Genomic DNA, 19937 nt, shown 5'->3' on the forward strand with positions numbered 1-19937 from the left:
AGTCACACAAGCTAAGATTAAGTCTGATCACCTTCTGGCTGACTTTTCCTCCTTGTTAAGGACGTTCTGGGAAATTACTTGTCTGGGAAGTTATTTGGAGGACAGTGGCTCACTACACAATCTTATGGAAAGGACCATTTGTAGGCATGTTCTGCCTTTGTCACTTCTTGTGAGCAGAGAGGAAGCCTCAGTTCTGTTTTCCACCAAAAGTGACCCCAAAGGCAACTCTCAGGCTGGAGCCAGCACCTTCTGGCCTGGGCTCCTCTCATGCTGGGAAAAGGGAAACCAGGAGATGAGGTACCACAGAAATGCAGGGAGTAGTGCTATTTTCACAGTCTTATGCATCAGGGGAAGAAGAAAGTATGAAAGAAAAGCATACAACCATATAATGCCCAACGTACCACATTCCACTTCAAAATACAGACAAGGTGGAAACAGGGCAAACAGGTTCCTTACTGAATTTGCAATCTCTCTGCATTCCTTTCATGGTTTGTAATGTCACACTAGAGAAGAGTTATCATTTACCACTTACTGCCTGAAGGTTACACCATCCAAACAACACAAGGCCAAAGTACAGAGTTATGAACTGCATTGTGAGAAATCAGATTGCTCCTTTGCCGTTTAATGCAGTTCACAGTAATCTTTAGGCACAGCTTTGATCTCTTATCAGCTGAATTTCTCATTATAACCTAGCTCAGCCACTAGGAACACACATGCAGGGGAGAGCCTGGCAGGGCTGCTGCAGTGGTGTGTGACAGCCCAGCACGTCCAGCTTTGGGCATCTGAGGAGTGCCTGGATCAGAAATGCAACACCCAGAGTCAATCCTTCCTTCCCAGCCAGCTCCAGAGGCTCCTCAGCCCCCTGGGGATCTGATCCATCCCCTGAAAAAGCCTCTCTGGGGGATACAGACACAACTGGGGCTACTGCACTCCCAGCTTAAGCAGCTCAGAAAGGTTTCTAAAGTTAGGTGGGATAAATCCAGACCTTGGTGATTACCACAGACATCCATTTAGCATGAGGTTAACTGCTTAGCTTTGTGTACTGTGGTGAGATGATACTTGCTGAAGGAGGATCTCCCTCTACCAAAAGCTGTCTCCCACTATTTATTCCCCTCCCCAGAGTCAAAGTTTTAAAATCATTTGAAAATACCCATTGTTGGAAGTGCTACTAAAGTATGAAAAGTTTTGGTTACATGTGCTGGGAAATAAGTATTTTTATTCTTCCCTCCATGTCTTCTCTCTTACTGAGCAGATTTAACCATTCTGTACCCAAGTCTCAGACAAGTAAAAAACAATTTCAGAAACAGCTTCAAATGCCATTAATTAGAAAAATGGGCTAAGATTAATTCCAAGTCCTGATACTATATATCTTCCTATAGTTATATTTTCTTCTGTTTGTTTTGTTTTTTGTTTTGTTTGTTTGTTTGTTTTTTTAATAATATTTCCAGGTCTGAGTCCAAGGATTTCTCTTTCCTGCTGCAATATATATATAGCAATCATGAATAATTTATAATAATTCTGGGGTCTCACACATTATCATTACCAGTTAAGCAATGTAATAAGTAAATAAGATTTAAGTTGACAGAGCTCTGTATATAAAAGTCAATTCTCATTTCAGATGTCAACATAGAATCTTCCATGTCATTGAACAGATCACCTAACAGCATGGCCACTATGAAACCATTTATCATAAAATTTATAGTGTGTTTTAAAATAACTGAAATTGTTCTGCTATTAAATAGTGATGTAAGCAAAGAAGAAATTGAGTTTGCCTCTTACAGATTTGTTTATGGCACATGATTGTGAAATATTGTATTTATTAACACACAGCTCAGAATAAATGAAATGTTTGAAACACAGTACTCAAGCAGAGAATGTTTGTCTACTGCTGTTGTATTTGCAAAGGAATGTTGGGTCAATAATTTGCAGGGATCAAAATACAGGACATCAGCTTCAGATTCATGTCCTTCTGCAGGAGCTCAGGCTTTTTCTCTAACAGCTTTTCCTTCTAGAAGAGAATGGCAAATCTAATCTCTCTATCCAGTGTCTGTTGAAAATTAAACCTCCAGAGCTTTGTTCCTCACTGCTCTGTGGCTGCTGACATTTATTGCCAAGTAAACCAGAACCCTAATGATTCACTGGCAGCCCTGCACACTCACTCTCTCAGACATAAATGAGCACAGAGGGTACCAGACAATCAGGTGCTACACATCCCACATATTTCTGTATCTTCTGAACAGGAGAGAATTGAGTTCAGTATTCTGAGTTACCCCCCCAGACTCTCTCTTATACATATATACAACCACAACTATTCATAAAAACCTGCTGAGAATTCTGTTTCTTTATTCTGGCATCTTCTTCTCAACTTCATGTTGTCTGAATCAGCAAATAATCAAAAACAAAACAAACTTTTCAGTCTTTCAGTCAGTGGAATGTGCTAAGATTATGCTGTTTCCTCACTTCTATTCTAACAGGTACAAAAGACTCTTCTGTAGCTGCATAACACATAACAGATGAACACATTCATATGCAAATAATATGACTGATTGACTAAAACCTACTCAAAATATTTTTGTATGCTACAAACCTTTGGGTTTAGTAATTTCTGTATCCCAAGAATATACTGACATGGAAAGGCAGTGAGCTGGCTGCAGAAAGGTTGCTGCTGGAGTTCCCTAACTATAAATGTAGGACTTATTTTATTTAATACTTCAATGATTTACTTTTGCATAGCAGAAAAACAGAAAGTCTGTAATTTGTGTAATTTGTAAGGAAAGTTTGGCTTGCTTGATCTAAAAAAAACAAAGGTTGGCTACTGGTACAACAGGATGTGGCAAACAATGAATGAAAATGGCCATTAATTATAAAAGCAAGTAGTTATAACCTTAGTTATGAAAAAATTATGTTGAAAATCAGAGACTTCCTAACCTTTACAGAAGGGGCCCCCAAAATAGGGCAGGTGTTTTATGGGGTGTGTGTGAGTGACTTGAAAGTAGCAAATGAACTCTGATCCGGGACCTAAATGATTTCAGCATCACAACAGCTGCTGCTACTGGAGGTACCTCACACAAAAGCAAAAAGGCTTTGGGGTTGCTGTGTTACTGTGTCCAGATCCTGGAAAAGCTTTCCCATGGGTGAGTGGGAGGAAACTTCCTGCTTTTAAATAAATTACTGAGAACTGGAATGAAACAGAACTCGTAACTGTTCAACAGAGGAATTGACCTCATGAACCTGTATGCCCTTTACAGTTCTAGATTTCTAGATACTAAAAAATGCTGTAGATTATATATTTTGGAGGGGGAAAAAAGGAAGAAAAGCTAGGCAAGACAGATGCAGGGTAGTTTGGTGATCAAGGTCTGCTGGTTCCATGGGTCAGAGAAATGGAAAGACACAGATAATGTGAAGGAATTAACACAAAAGGAAAAGGGAGCAAAAAGGCAGAGGAGAAAGAAAAGGAGAGTGATGCCTCTGAGGCTCAGGCTGCCAAGGGAGAGGGGAGGAGACACAGAGCTATGCACAACTAGAGAATATCAGAGGCTGGAACTGATGTGTTCCCAGGAACTGCTGAGTTCAGGCATTACCAGGAACTGAAGAAACCACTCTTATGAAGACACCTTTGCTATGTGGGAGGCTGGATAAATGCCCTGGTACTGCTGCCCTCTTTTTTCTACTCTCTGAGCTGGGGCAGGAGGTGTGATAGCAACTTGTGTTATTAGTCACCAGCTGTCCCAGTCATCTCAGACTCCAGAGGCAGCAGGACCTCAGAACCCCTGCAGCTCAGACTGTGAATTTCTTTTTTATATGCTCTCTTTGGCTGCTAACTCTCTCATCAGCTCTTCTTAAGGGAGATAAAAGAAAATCCTAAATAAAATTTTATCCATCTCTGGGGTGGCATCTCAGCAGTGTACCCTGGGATCCAAAGCCATTACAAAGTAGTACAAAGATTAGTTACTATTTGAGTAAATCAGAAAGGAGACACCATCTCTGAATTCCCAGTGCCTTTCAGCCAAAATCTGAAGTAAACTGAAGTATAAAGCTTTGTTCTCATTATGTCCCACAGTATGCTACAGTCCATCAGCTGTAACACAAGACACAGCCCGCACCCAGCCCTGCACATTTCCCAGTGCAAAACTGGACACAAGCTTTACTTACTGGTTTTGAGGTAGCACAGGGAGCTGGTGTCACGATGGGAGGCTTGGCTGCACTCTGTGATGGAGGCAGAGGAAATCTCTGCCCCGTGTCCGGAGGCGAGGAGCAGTGAACCCGTGCTTCGAGTCTCTCAGGCTCATGCTTGTAGGATTCAAGGGGAAACGTGGGCTGCTTGGTCACTTGTGTTGGGGTAGATGGAGAAGAGGAGAGGCCAGAGGCTGTGAACAGCAATAATGAACAAAGATCAGTTCAGGTAAAAAGCAGAGGGAGGTCTCAGCTTTACAGAAATCCTGGGCTTTTTCATCAAACTAAAAGTAGGGATCTCACCTCCTTGTTTATGGAAGGGAATCTGTGCCTTGCCATTAAAACTCCTTTAAGCTGGTTGAACTGTCTGATCCACTACAGGGAGGCACAGTGGCAGGATGGCAGTGCTGGAGGCTTGTGTTGTATTAACCTCCTGTCTGATTGCTTATTTCTAAAATGACACTCAGCACAGGTATTACTTTATTGTTGTCATTTTAATACTCCTGTAAGTCTCAGGATTACCTTTATCTCATGGCACATGGCTCAACACCTTTAATGGTTTCTTTTTCTTCTTTTTCATTATTTTAACAGTATCTCAGCCAGCAGTTAAAATACAATTCGGAGCAGAGACAAAAAGGAAAAGGGCATATTTCTCCAAAGCCTCAGTTTGCTTTCTGTAAAGCTCTAGTACAGCCTTTGTACAAACTAAAATTGTTTTCAGCTGCATTTGAGGAGAAAGATTGATCTTATTTATTGCCAAAAATCAGTGTCAGCAGCAGACAATTTCTCTTGTGAGCACCCTGTTTTTATTTGACACGTGTATGTACCCCAGCTGTATTTTTGGTTACGTTCCTAGGGCAACTCTGAATTGTGAACAAACAGATTTGAACTGTGTTTATTTCCCATTTAAGAACCAGCAGACATCCACCACCAGTCAGAAAATTCAGGTTCCAACATCTGTGTTTCTGGTTACATGTACATCAGCAAACCAAGGGTGGTTCTTTGGTGTCAGCATAAATCAGGACAGACTTAGATCATAAAAACATGAGGCTGAACTGGGATATGTATTTTCAAGTGGGCTGTAAGACCTCTGAATTTGGCTCATTTCTTGTACTCCCATAGATTTTTGTAGATGATCCAAAGGGAACTCAAGCCCATGAAAAGAGAGCAGGTTAATGAGCACAAAATCCCAGGCCACTCAAAGGAGTGTTTGAGAGCACAATGTTGCATTTTCATGGTAAGTCTGGCTCCTTGCTGGGAGATTTCAGGGCTTCTCCAGAGATTACTGCACCAAGGGCTTTTTCCTAAGTTCCTAGACTTGGAACACTGGACATCCAACAATTCAGGGAGGGATCTAGTACTGGAAGAAACTATTACTCCTGACATATCTGGGGAAGAGTTAGCATACTCTGTATTTAAAGGAATTAACATGTAATATGGGTAACTGTTCTTTACCTATTATTCTTCTTTGAAAACAACCTTTCTTGATGGCTTTTGCATAATAAGAGACTTAACTCTATAATAATAGAGTCACTCAACATGAAACCTGCAAAATAATTAGGCTCTAATATGTTTTATTAATAGTGGGTTTAGTGGTACAGAGTATTTATTTCTTTCAAAGAAAATCGTAATTCTCACTGATAAATTTGAGCTTTGCTGGAAACAAAAAGGACCCCCTACTCAGTCCCTATCTTTGGTCTTTTTCCAAACTTGCAGCTGGACTTCCATTTAATTTGATTTTTAAGGAGCCCTGCAGTTCTGCCAGTCAAGCAGCAATCCCACAGGCCCAGAGGAGACTGGGGCTGGGGGCAGGTACAGATGTTGGCAGATGTGACATGCCATGGAGTGAGGCAAGAATAACCACCCTGGCATTTTGAATGTCCTCAATCCCTGCTCATTTCAGGGGGGCTGGAGAACGTGTTCCACCTCCTTAAGGATTGAAAGGACACCTAACTTGCCTGTTTCGTTTTGCTTACAGACAAATTTAAATTAGCAGTTCTGGGGAAGATGCTCCTCTGTGGTTTTTATGGAACAAATGTTCCCTGAGTGCTCAGACTGGGGGTTGAGAGAGCTGTAATCGATGCAAATGGAAAACTACTAAAAGGGAGAAAAACACCATTAGATCTTCAAGTCTTGCTGCTGGGATGTGTTCATTGTGTGCTAATGTATTCAGCAAGTCCACAAGAACCATTTCCAGTGCTCTGGAAGAGGAGAGGTTCTGCCAGAAGAGCTTTTACCAGACATACAGAAACCACACACTCAGCAGCTGAGCAGGGCTGGCCTGCCAAGTGCAGAGGACATTTGTAGGACACAGGGACATGGATCAAATGGGACCAGGGAATAACACCTCTTACACCCTGTGAAAACTACTGTCACCTCCTCACAGACATGTAGCAGCCCAGGCAGGGCAGACAGTGTGGTTTCCACCCTATAAAAATGTTCACTGGTGGTGAATCTGCTTTTGGATGCCAGCCTTGGATACTTGGCATGAGTTTTTATGGATGAAGAGCATCTGTGACCCCAGCACACTGAGCCTTAGAACTGTTTGTTCCAACCAGGCACTTCAAACATAAAGTACTCACTGTGAGGCACACCCTAATATATCTGAGATCCAATTTGTCTGACTCAGTTTCTGCATGGATTTGGAGGGGAAAATATAATTATTTTGCAGGGTACTAGATAAAATTAATGTAATTAAGCTTTTCAATCTTTTAGAAGCCAACCTCATTGCATTATTGTGGTATCTGTGTTATTTACATTTGTATAATACTGAGATTGAAGTCATAATCACATAGGAAATGCTTAATTTTTATGAACATTGCAACAAAATATTTTTGGCTGCTGTGATACAGCCCAACACCCTAAACCATATGAAGTCTTATCTACAAAGAATGAAAATCTGTAATATATCTCCAGAGGAAAATCAGTTCAGGAGTAACAGGACTTTGTATTAACTTCAGTCCTACTGGACTGACAACTAAACAGCAGCACAGGTGTAAATATATTGTTATCTGTACATGCAGTAGGTGCCCTGCTCTACTACAGCAGAAGGAATCCAGTGAAGAGACAAGATGCAACTCTGTCCATGGCTAAAACCAATTTATTTGGGATAATATATTTAAAACAATTAAGCAGAGAAAAGCAGACAACAATTCAGGATTCTTCTATAACGAAGCTGAAGCAATTCAGTATGTATGTAGGATTTGGGGGGAAAGCCAAACTTTGACATTGGCTACAAAGCCTCTAGTTCTGGTAACAATATGAACAAAATGTGGTGTTTTCATGTTATGAGGCTAAATAGCTGTCCCTTTTTTTATAGCACAAAAGAATTTTAGAAAAAAAAATTAAAAAGAGAGAAAAAGGTCTAGCAGATTGTCTCTGGCTAACAACAGGGTTTGTCCTCTGCAGTTGGAACTGGATGATCTTTAAGATCTCTTCCAACCCAAAACATTTGATGAGTCAAAGATTTTGTATTTCCTATTGATTAACTCTGTCCAGTTCTGAAAAAAATCCAAGCGTTTTGCTTTGTTCTGATTCATTCTCACATTACCTTTCTTGGGACAAAACAAGAGCAAAAAAAGAGGATAATTCTGTGGTCTCTGAATTGATGAATCATAAGTACTAATATTTGCATAACTGATTATGCATATGAATAAGAATATTCATGAGATTCACATGAATATGTGGTTCAAAACAACTTCCATATTACAACTTTACATGGAACGTGTACGTGAGATCCTGACAGAACTAGATAGCTCTAGACTTTGAGCAGGATGGGGCTGTCTCCAGCTGCCTTTCCCCTGTGACAGGACAGCACTCAGGGATGGCCCAGCACTCAGTTCTGTGCCCCTATTTGAGCAATTTCAGATGGGATCAAGGCATGCATCGTGGGTTGGATGCAAGAACCCCAAAAAGTGCTGCTGGAATGGCTCAAGTCACGCCCAGAACCAGCTGGTGCAGACATACAAAACCCATGCTGCTCCCTTCACTTGTTTCTCTAGGTATTGAGAACAATTTCTCTTAAATAAAGCCCTTATTTTGCACAGCATGAAGTTTTTCACCCATGTATTTGGGCATTCTGATCCAAACCAGCTCTCCACTGATACATAACAGGAAAGGATGAAGTGCTGTGCTCTCGTCCGTGTGCTCCCAGGGGAAGAAGGGTGGATGCCCTCCTGCATTTCCTACATTCCCAGGGTGACATCCACAATGAGTTCTGTCACCTACATTTCATGCCTGACCTGGCAGGATGCATCTGGTGGTTTCTGGGAGGCAGGATGCTCACAGCCCAGTGATTCCTGCCAAAGCCTCCCTTTTCATCAACCCTTTTCCAGAAACAAAAACAACTGCTGCCCCCATGAACCTTTGGAGCCACCTGGCCCCATAGGATGCTGCAAGGGATTTCAGGGATGTTCTAACACTCCTTTACAGAGGTTTGGCTTCAGGGTGACAGTAATAGGGTCACACCCCCCCATTGAGGGCCCTAAGGATGGAGCCAGCAGCCTGCCCTCAAACTTTTACTTTTTCATTTGTGTGTTTAAGTTGCTGAAATTGGAGAGAGTTACTGGCCATGAAAATGAAATTGCTCTTTGCACTTTTCCTACGAATCACACTTCAGTATTCTCTCATCTTGTACCTGATCAAGCAAATAATAACACTAATATGTAAAGCTGTGGCTAAAATAGTTTTCTCAGTTTATATATAGGGACATATTAATTTACCATTTAGAGTGAAACTTCTCAGAAAAAAAAAAAAAACAAAACAAAACAAAAAACCAAAACAAAAAAACCCCAAAAGGAATTTCCATTTGCAGTGTCTCCATGTGACACTTTTTGTCTTGACTCTTTCCCAGGACAACGTTGTCCTTTCATTTGCATTCTCAGCTGGCAGTGAAACAGAGAAGGCGGCAGGCTGTGGCTGCTGAATTTTAAGTACCCTGCAGCACAAGTGAATCTGAGTTGAGCTGCTGGTTCATTAAGCTGATTCACTCTTCAGACACAATACTATGTTAATTCTGACACATAAGCAAATCAATGCAAATTATGTGAAATGAGGTTTAATGCCACTTAATGGCAGTAAAGCTCTGAACCCATCAGCAGGTAAATGGCTACTGCCAGTTTCCATCCAAACAGTACTGGTGACACTGACACTAAATGCTCTAAAATACCCATGAGTTTAAAAAATAGTAAATTAAATCTGAAGAGTAAATCTGAAGAGTTATTGTACCAAAAAAATAGCATGGATACTGCCCAGGAAATTTCCTATTTTATCTAACATTGCCACTTACACACCAGTTCAAGTACCTCCCAGCATATAAGAATTCCAGCTCCTATATTTGAACCCTATAGTGTTTATTTGTGATTGACACTGCATCATACATATAATTGCCAGGCCTTCCAGCCCTTCCAAGCTCCCTGGTTCCAGCTGAGCAGCATCTATCCCAGCTGCACTAGCAAACATATTTGTTTCAATCTTACTTAAACAGCTCCATGGCTTTCCATGGAGTGGGTACACCACTCAATGGGAAACTTACTTGTTTCCAAAAACACGTTTCTGATCCTTTCATGAATCAGAGGAAGATAAAAATACACCTCTTAAGTAATTAATACATCATACGCCTGAAAATTTCACAGGAAAATGTATATTTTTTAAACTTAAAAAAGAAAAAAAGAAATCTAAAAAAAAAAATAATCTGATTTATTTATAGTAGTTTGTAAAGTAGTAGTAGTAAAGGAAACCACTTCTTCAGTGGTCTCAGCCGTAGAAATACCTGACTCTGAAAGCTTCAGCTTTTGCTTCAGATGCTACTTCACTTTGTAAAACCAAGGACAAAGCCCCACTGGTATCCAAAATTCAGCCTGTTCTACTCCACTTGTGGTCTATTTATGTGCTAAAACCACACTTGTATCTGTGGAATCTGCAATGTAACACCTTTTCCTCATAAAACTGAGAAAAGAGCTGAAGAGTTTAATTAGCAAAGTTTTGAGAATTGTTCTTCTTTCTGAAGATCTCAAGGCCCCTTTGCAAGGAAAGGCTGATCAGGAGAAACTCTTGGCAGTATCCTTTAACAAAGATGATGATGTGTCCTTAAAGGGGTTTACTGAAGATCTCTCCTGCAATGCTGATTAGAGAGGGGATCTTCCATCTTGCCCAGAACCACACATTGGTTATCTTACATTTTTTAAATGTACGTGTCAGATCTGAAGAGACTTGACAAATTATGTCAGCTCATAAAGCAATAAACACATGAGATCCAAGATCAGAAATTTTGGTGGACAGCATCCCTCCCCATGGGCTTTTTCTAGTTCTCATTGGCAGCAAAGTTCCAGCCTGGCTTCTAACTACTAATTTTCTGCCAATGCTTCTCCTTTGTCTTGCAAATACTGGAGAAAAGACCACGGCCAAATAATTCAGAGCAAAGAAAAGGGAATCACTCACAAGCTTGATGGCAAAGAATGGCTTCTTTTTGGGACGGCCAAATGCACATTCCATTGCTGTTGGACAGCCTGACAGGTGATGAATGAAGAGGTCCTGGTAATGGTTGAGGTAGTCACTGAATAAGTGCCTAGGCTGGCACGAATAATTAACTCGGCGTGGTAATTATACTGAGAGACTCAGCACCGAGACTTCGTCAGACACCAGATGGCTGCGGCCAAGACTCAAAAACACAGACAACGTGTGCCTTGCCAGCACAAGCGCCAGTGAGAGGAGAAATGAATTATCAGAGATGGGGGAACATCCTGGAGAACCAGGAGAAAGAGGTTTGAGCACGAATCTTTACGAGAAACACATGAGTGAAGAATGCTTCACCCTCCTGTGCATCCATCACCCACACACACGGGTCTAGAAGTTTGCAGGTACCAGCTTTTCACTTTGGCCAGGACAGCAGAGCAGGAGGAGCAGAGCAGGACCATGTCCCGAAGGGCTCCTGCTGCACACAGCGCCGGGATGCCGGAATGGGACGGGACATGCCAGCAGCTGCGTTAGAACAAAAGCGAACTGCGCAGCGCTCTGATACCCATCTAAAGAGTCACTACAATGAAAATCAACCACTCCTTTTCATTCAAACAGCGCTGCACAGCAGAACCCGCTGCCCGCCCGGCCCCGCATCAGCAGCGATGGATCCACACGGCGCCTGCAGCGGGACGCCTTTGCTTACTTCATACAGCACCTGGCATTGAAACTTTCACTGAGTACTTTGTGTTCTCAGTGAAACAACTTTTGCTTTCTATTCTAGCAAAGAGGCGGGCTGCTCAGGCGGGCATTTAACAGCGCTTTCCACATTAACCTCCATTGTCCTATCCAGGTTTTCCTCTGTTTTCAGCCAAGCTGAGCTAAATGCTCCTCTGGCATTACAGAAAGCTGCAAGCTGCCTGTCTTTGGAGAGACTTTGGTGGCTGCGGGAGAAACGGGACTTCTGGACAGCAAATTAATATGATTATCCAGAAGCCAATTTATTGTTTACTTTCAGCTTTAATTATACATTTTAAGACTACCGTTCACGCCATCACGCATTTCTTGACTGGTGCTTTTATACTGTTCACACACTTTGCACGAGCTTTTCAGATATGATGATTGCTTGCTGTCCAGAACTGAGCAGCCCACCTTTATTTTGGGTCTTTTAATTTTGGTATTTTGTTTTTTAGTTCTTTCTTTTTTGATTTAGCACAATTTCTGTTTCAGTGGCCTTGAAGGGTTTCAACAAGTTGCAGAAAAACACTTAAAAATGGCTCATCTCATGCACTTGTTATAAACGTTGGGTCTAAACTAAGAAATATACAGAAAAACAACTAAACATGTGAAGAAACAGCAAAATTTGCAGAAAAGCAACTAGGCAGCAAAATATGGATTAAAACAGTTAAATATAGTTTGGCTGCTAGATACAGGCTACGTCTTAGACTTGTTTAGACATGTCACTGTGGCCCAGACTTGTTTAGCATTACTACAGGTGGCCAGCACTGCCTGTCCCTCCATCACCCTGCCCTCTGCCAGAGCTCCTAGAACTGCTTTGTGCCTCTCTCCCTGGCTTTGCACAGCAAAGCTCCCAAAGCACAACCACCACCACCCCTCATTTCTGCTTCTGGGAGCACCTGCTGTGCACAGAGTTCTTCATGGACAGACACAAAACACAGGCTGCAGCCCTGAAGGGTTTGCATTTTGACAGGCAAAGGAAAAAAGGAGGAAAATCAGAGGGGAAAGGTGGGAGAAGGAGTGCTGCATGCACAGTATATAAAGACAACTTTGGAAGCCATTACTTACTTGCTCTGATGCTTAATTTCACATTTAGGGATTTCATGCTTAATCTCTGCACTAAACATCAGCTTTTCGAAAGCAGCTATTGAGGGGTTGCAGAACTGGGTAGGTTGTTGCTTCACCTATGATTTATGATATGTTCATCCAGTGAGGTAATTGAGGCAAAGATTTGCTTGCAATAAAGCAGTGCCTTAACCACATACCTTATTTCTGTAACACACTAAAGGAAAGGAATGCCCCGTGGAATCAGAAAAAAGCTCCATATTTTACAAATACGCCATTAGAGGTGCAAGCTGACAAGAAGAACAGTCTAAATAAGAGTCTGCAGAACCCCACTGAAATCCCTGTGGGTGATTTCATCTGCACAGTACATCCACTTGCTGTGTAACCGAGACACAGAGTATTAATGCACATAAAGACCAGTAGGGCATCTATTTGCAGGGCAGGCATGACAGCTCCAGGGCTGGTGCCAGGGGAATGTGCACTGTACTGTGCACACAGCTAAAGGCTGTGATCAGACTGTGATGTTTCCCAAGTTTGGGAATAGCAGGATATAAGGCTATCAGAGCAGAGACTTCAGGACTTAGGCCCCAAGACTTGTTCTCTATTTAATTTATCAGATTATGTTAGCCTCAGGTTCCTACTCTTGCAATGAACAGAATAGCTCCAGAGGTGCCAGTAATAGTACCAGAGGTACAGCTGGAATGCCAGCCTCACAGCACAGTTTAATTTTGTTTATTTTCTCCAATATTTACAAGGGCACTGATGTGCAAGTAATTAAATATTTGCAAAGTACTCAAAATCCTCAGGAAAGCTGTAGCTAAAGAAAGAAGCCATAATTTGACAGTTCTTTGCTTCTGATATTAATTTTTTAAAACTGTCTTTTCTTCTTTTACTAAAAGGAAAGAATAATCTCTCATTCTAGCTCTTTTCAAAATTCAGCAAGAGTCCAAGCATTGCTCCAGCCTGTGGCATTTGCCTCTTCCCACTGTGTCTGACTCAGACCTGTGCCTCATCATAATTCCTCTCTTGCTAACCTGGGAATTAATCTTTTTGTGCACATATGGCATGGCAGAGACAGCACAGGGCTCTCTAGCACACCGACCAAAGCCTTCTGAAGAAATAACTAATGACTTCATGGCTCTTGTTTGATTGAAAATAAATTGCTGTGGGACTGCTCCTGCTCCTTATGCCACTTGGTAGTATAATTTCCATTGCCTTAGTTGGTACTGGATGGTGCTCTTAGCAGAACATTAGTACAGTAAGTGGCTGCTTTCTCTAGACACCAGGGCACAGAACTTCCCCTCCCCTTCCTTTGAAATGATCCATGCAGCACCAGCTTTCTTCTGCCTTTCACAATTAGATCTCAAGGTGATGTGGATGACAAAGAACCTCAGGCCTCCTCTGGTTAGTTCTGAATCAGACTGGTTTTCCAGCACAGCACAAACACTCCTCTTGGCACAGGTAGGCAGCAGTGGGAAAGGGGCCAGGAGCAAAGCAGAATCACTTTGCACAGTGGCATTGCTGGTTTTTACCCCTGGAAGTGTACAGGAAACTATAGCCAAGTTCTCCTGTGGGACAGAGTTGTCCTTCTAGGATCTGGTTGAGGGCACAAGGGAGGAAAAAGGAGAGAAGACAGCTGCATAGCCATGCACCAAACCCACAACTGTATCAATGCCCTGAACTGGGATGTATTTATCAACCACTGGCAAATCCACACTGCCCATACATGAGGAATCAGTTACATCTTATTTTCTTTTCCCAGCACAGAAACTGTGTAAGATTAAAATCAAATTAAGCCTGTTCTTTGGCTGTGACTCTTCAAACTCTTACCAATAAAGTACTGTTGTGATACCCAGCAATGAAACGAGGCTGAGGAGCAGCAATACCACATCTGTACATTTAGACTTCATGATGGAGCCAGCAAGAACCCCAAGAAGCTATCCAAGGGTTACCAGAAGATACATCTACAGAGTTTTAGATGCTGATGTCACCACAGCTGTGAAGGCTCCAACAGGCTTAGCAAGAGTGCTACCTGCCCAAGACAGCCTTGAACACTTGGGGCCATACTACTCAAGGAGAAATTAATCCCTATTTTGTTAACATAAGCCTAAAGGGAATTTCAAACTCATACCTGGTTAAATATCAGTTACATGGAATGGACAAAAACTCAGCTTGGGATGTTCAAAGATCCTATCAAGTTAAACTCAATCACCTTATTTTTCTTACCTGCCCATTAACAAAATTCAGACTCATGGGAGAGGATAACATTTCAGTGATGTTCATTGCATTGGATCAACCGACACCTGGTGTGATTTCATATCTCTGTTGCCAAGTGCTTCTATTGTCTGCAACATTTCTGATGTTTCTGCACCAACTACATGGCACAGGGTTGGCCTGTGCCTTCCCAGCCATACAGGCTTTCTTCACTCCTGATCTGCCTCCTTCTTCAGACCAACCATCTCCTCTCCCCTCCATGTTTTCTGCTAAAATATCACATCTGACTCTCCATTTCAGGAGCAGTACACACTGACCATACAAGAATAAGTTAGAGAAATTGGCACATTGACTTTTTTCTTGCAATTTCATTTTCAACATGCAGGCTGATTTAGACCTATCTCCTCCACTTGCCAAGTCAACAGAGTGCCTGCAAGACCAGCCCCCAAAACCATGCACAGGTTGGGTTTCTTTGCTTGGCTGCCCAACAGGTTACAGCTGATGCCTTCTCTCAAAACCCAGGCCTGTGGTGCTGCAAACCTCTGGCAGGAAAGAGCACAGAGCCATTTGTCAGAGCACATTTTTCCAAGGGCTAGTCAGACTCTGCATCTCCAGGAAATCCTTCCCCTCCCCTGTCATCCAACCCCAGCTTCACCCCAGAGCCCATCCCAGGTCACTATTACAGTGTGCCTCCAGCACATGATGAAGTCACATTCCTGGCTTGTTCTACCCCCTAGAGCTGTCATCCTGCTATAAAGCAAATGAAAACTTAGGAGCCAAAAGGACTCGGCATGTTGAGAATGAATACCTCAACAACAGGCTTGTTGGAGCAGAGGACACCTCCATGACAGAGATTCCCCTGGCTCAGTGGGAAATGTGATGTATTTAAACAGATCTACCCCTGCCCTTTTATTCTGCTCCTCTCCATCACCCCAGTTCTCATCTTCTGCAGGTGTCTCCCTAAGTGTCCAGAGACTCTGATCCCATTCCTGCACACCAGCACCAGCTGTGGACAGGCAGTTCACACTGACACACCAACCCAGCCTCATTTCCCACTCAAGTTAATACTCAGGGGGGTATCCCAGGGGTAGGGATTTTACAGCATCACTTCAGTCCTTGGACTCAGGAAGCTGAGCCATGCCTGCTCACACAGCCAGGTGCAAACCTGCAGGACTGGCTCACTGGAAGCTGCAGAAGCCAGGCAAAGCCAGTAGCCATAAAAATCACAAAAGGTGAACAGACTGTTTGGTGTTTCCTTTGCATCAGGATAAAACTTGGCACATCTCCAGGCAGGTACATTTGCAGATGCTCTTCCTTGAAGTCTGCAGCCTCTCTGATTAGGGACAACACAGTATCCAGAATCTTGGGCATGAGAGATGCACAGTGTCTACAATGTGAATGTTAATATACTAAAAGGGCAGCAATAGCAGGAGCAGTTCTGACCTGCTAACGTGCCAGAGAAAAGAAGCATGGACTGACAGCTCTCAAGTATCTGCTCCCAGTGTTTCCCACTCAAGATGGATCAGTAAGAAAGCCACACTGATTACTCACAAAGCTTTGCATTAGAGAGCAGCCTGTGGGCTGCCTGCCCTGCTGTCTTCTGTAACTCTGCAGTGGGCAAGAAAAGGAAATGCACAGAAGACTTGCAGGCTATTCTAGTTAAGGCTTTAATCCTGTGAAAATCTGTGCACACACAGCTTCAGAGGAGGCTGTGAGGAAGGCACCTGAGGGCAGGAACAGCTCTCCTGGGGAAGGGATGACTCCACCAGCCAGGACCAGATGGAGCAATTGGTGAGGCTGCTGCGACAGCCCTGGCACAGCCTCTCGAATGCTGCTCTCAGCTTGGAGCAGATGATCACTACAAACTCTACACCACCACCCTGCCCACTGAGACAGCTGGAAACAGGCAGGGTTCAGGGCTTCAAACCTGGAAGAAAGTTCATTCAAGCTGAACCCTTCTGAAGAGCAGAAGGTCTCTTCACAGGGCACGTGTGATCCTGGCCAGGCCAGCGGATGCTCCCCTGCCAGCCTGCCCAGCCCTGCAGCAGAGCAGGGGGCTGCTGATGCAAGTACTGACTCAGATGTCAGGGAGCAAAGCCAACACTGCAAAGGCCACGGGAACAACTGTCAAATGATAAAAGATTTTGGTCACTGCTGACCAAAGCTGGATTTAACCTAGCAGGGAAAGGCTTTTTAGCTTTTCATCTCATCACCAACCCGCTGCACCCGCCACTTCTTCCCTCCCAGGCTGCACTGTTTTGACCTCATTCCTGAAAATAAATTATGAGTTGTTTTCTCTTTGTAACAAGTAACTATTGCAGTGGAAAGCTGGTTGCTTTCAGTTGCTAAAGCATGGAAGTGCTGTAACCTGTTCCTCGAAGCACAGGCAGCTCTAGGATAAGTGCATTGCTATTTCAATGTCTGAATATCTCTGAGACACCCAGGGCTCCTGCTCAGGAAGCCATTTAGATTGAACTTGCCTCCACAAACTGTGACAAATTCTCAGGCACTTCTGCAAGTAGTAAACCTCTGTATATTACCCAAGTTTACAAAACACTGGGAGCTGTTGCTGGGAGTTTGCTGCTGCTACTGAACACAAATGAGTCAGGTGGTAAAAGAACAGCTGGCTTTAAAGAGTCACCCAGATGAGTGCTGGTGTCTGACAGCACATGAGCTGAGCCAGGTCTTACAAAAACTAGTTAGAAAAGGGGACTGGTTTCTAGTCCTTCCAGTCCAGACTCAGAGGACATAAGATTAGGAGACTGCACTTCCCAAAAATAACACATCCTTTGCTTTCCTGAGCCTGTTTTTTCTGAGGCATGTTCTCAATACCTCCAGAAGAACAGATGATACTGCAGAATCAGCATGAGATCCTTAACTCCTATTAACCACGAGCTTCCAGATTGACTGCAAATAGAACATCAGGAATTTTTGCAATGCTCTCCTTGCAAGAGAGAACAGGATGGAAGAGAATAATGGTCATGGCTCTCCATAAGGCTCCCTAAGATTTATCCTTATGGGGTCTTGGAACAACAAGGGCTTCAGCAGCTCATTCGCACCACTTGTTCCATCACACTGTAGAGCAGTGGCCAAAAGAAGCCTTTTTTTCTCTTTAAAAAAAAAAAAAAAAAAAAAATCCCAACTATTGCATTGATTAAACAGATGTAGTTTCACCACTGTAAAAGCAACTCAGTCACCATTTTGGGGAAGGCAGCTGGTACTGATGCTTTTTCTTGATACAGGATTGAATATGAAGCATCCATGAAGTTCTGTAGAATTTGAACAGAATCCAGTTTGGAACAACTCAGCTGTATCAGAGGTTGGTACAAGCTGAACACCAGCCCAGGCCAGCTGAGATCTCTGGACTATCACGTGGCTGGCCACTGGCCTTGCAGAACTTATGTCCAAGGAATTCACACTATGTGGAGCCAAGTGTGGGATTTGTGATAGCATTTGCCTCAGCCCCATCCACCTCAGGGATGACAAAAGAGTTCTCAGCCCTATTCCAAACACAAATTGTGCCAAGTTCTGCCACCCCACAAAGTCCTGGAGTTTGTATGAAAGTAATTTCCCAAATTACAAACCTGAAACTTTACAATCAGCAAACAGTTTTTGGAGAAGGCACTGACTTCCATTCAAGTGCAGTATTCAGTAGCAGTGAGAGTGGCTGTGGCTTTAAACCAAGACAAGATGGGAGCTGGGTGTGCTGGTACCAAGCAGGCAGAGCAGGAACCTTGAGATCTCAGGAACTGGAGGACCAGTTTCCCCAAAATTGCAATTATTTGTATTACTCTGGGCTCTGAGTGCATTCCTCAATCTCAGTAAACAAAGGCATGGTGAAAATAAAGGGCTCTGACGGTGAATCAAAACTATTTAGTGTGAAGGAAAATAATCAGAGCAGGGCAGGGGGCACAGCTGGCCACAGGAGGAGGCAAGAGCTGCAGAAACAAACGGGTATCAACCAGAGCCACCAAAGTGGCCAAGGTAAACAAGGCCAATCTGTGAGAGTCCCCCAGCAATATGCAAAAGGAAAAAGGATCCCTGATGGACAAAATTATGTAACTCTCATTGCTGAGACACAACAGCACCAATCAGTGACCTTGCTCCCCAAGCCTTGTGTCCCACCAGCAGTAACAGGGCTCCTGCACACCTTCATACTATGGCAGAGTGCAAGAAATAAGTAGAAATAAATCCATGCAGGAACAACAGAACACATTGCTAACTATATTTTGTTTAATTTATTTCGTTGTTACCTGTAATCAATCAAAATGCTAAAGAAAATATCCCAAACCCTGCACTTAAAAACTTTCCCATTTTTCTCCCATTGGTGTCCAGAGCTGGAGTTTTAATGACATTTGCTCTGGCTCTGTTTTCAACACCCCTGATGATAAGTACGTGCCAGCAGCTGCTGAAGCAACAGTTGCTGCAGATCCAGTGTCAGAGTGTGACAGACATGTGGATGGCTGCTGCAGATGGGAGGACAGGCATCAGGACCCTGTGATTCCCAGCCACGTGCCACAATGTGATCAAGGAAAGCTGGCTCAGTCCTTTCCCTCGACTGCCTTCCTCACCTCCTCCCCTTCCCTAGGGAGCTGGGTTTCCTCTCTCACACTTGGAGCCCTTTGGTTTGGCTGACACAGGGGATTTATCTCAATTAAATTAAGTAAGAAAGGAGAAATACATGCTGAACAGGAAAACTGTCTGCCACCAATACATATGAAGTGAAGGGTGCCTGAGTATTCACAGCCAACCACAGCTACTTCATCCTTCCTTTACTCAGCTCTGGGCTCTCCCAGCAGCCTTTCAAGTAGGTCTAAAACCTGTATCCAAGGGCTAAAGCACCTGGTGAACAGTATTCAGGTTCGGTCTAAGGCTGAAATAATCATGCAGTTGCAGGGGCAGAAGATGTGTGTCTTTGATGCCATCACTAGCAGAGATGGGGACCTTGCTGGGAGCCACGTGCTGTCCTTGTGGGATTCCATTCCCTCCTGGAGGTTACAGGGACAATTCCAGAAAATGCAGACATTGCAATGTTCTTCAATCTTCCTCTGGGGATTACCAGACTCTGTTAACAAATCTCTTCCTTCCCTCTGAATCCTGGTGATCTCAGTGCTCCTGCTCCCAAGGTTTGCTGAGGAAGAAGAAGCAGGAGCACAATGTGCTCACTCCATCTCTTTCCCTGGTGGCTGCACCCACTGGTGAGCTGCCCTTGCCAAAGGAGGGGAAGGTCAGATGGCTGAAAGCACAGAGCCAGATTTCTGCAAATCCCAGGAGAACTGCCATGAAATACAAAC

General features: G+C 43.4%; 1 protein-coding gene across 1 annotated transcript in view; it reads right to left on the reverse strand.

Annotated features, from left to right (window-relative positions):
• The window catches only part of PRKAG2 (protein kinase AMP-activated non-catalytic subunit gamma 2), a 145125-nt gene that overhangs the window by 51140 nt on the left and 74048 nt on the right, over positions 1–19937 (reverse strand). The window contains exon 4 of the mRNA XM_056484509.1: positions 4153–4367. Within this exon, the coding sequence (XP_056340484.1) occupies positions 4153–4367 (215 nt within the window). The remainder of the gene's footprint in view (positions 1–4152; positions 4368–19937) is intronic.

The sequence above is a fragment of the Oenanthe melanoleuca genome, chromosome 2 (genome assembly GCF_029582105.1).
Source record: "Oenanthe melanoleuca isolate GR-GAL-2019-014 chromosome 2, OMel1.0, whole genome shotgun sequence".
Classification (NCBI taxonomy): Eukaryota; Metazoa; Chordata; class Aves; order Passeriformes; family Muscicapidae; genus Oenanthe; species Oenanthe melanoleuca.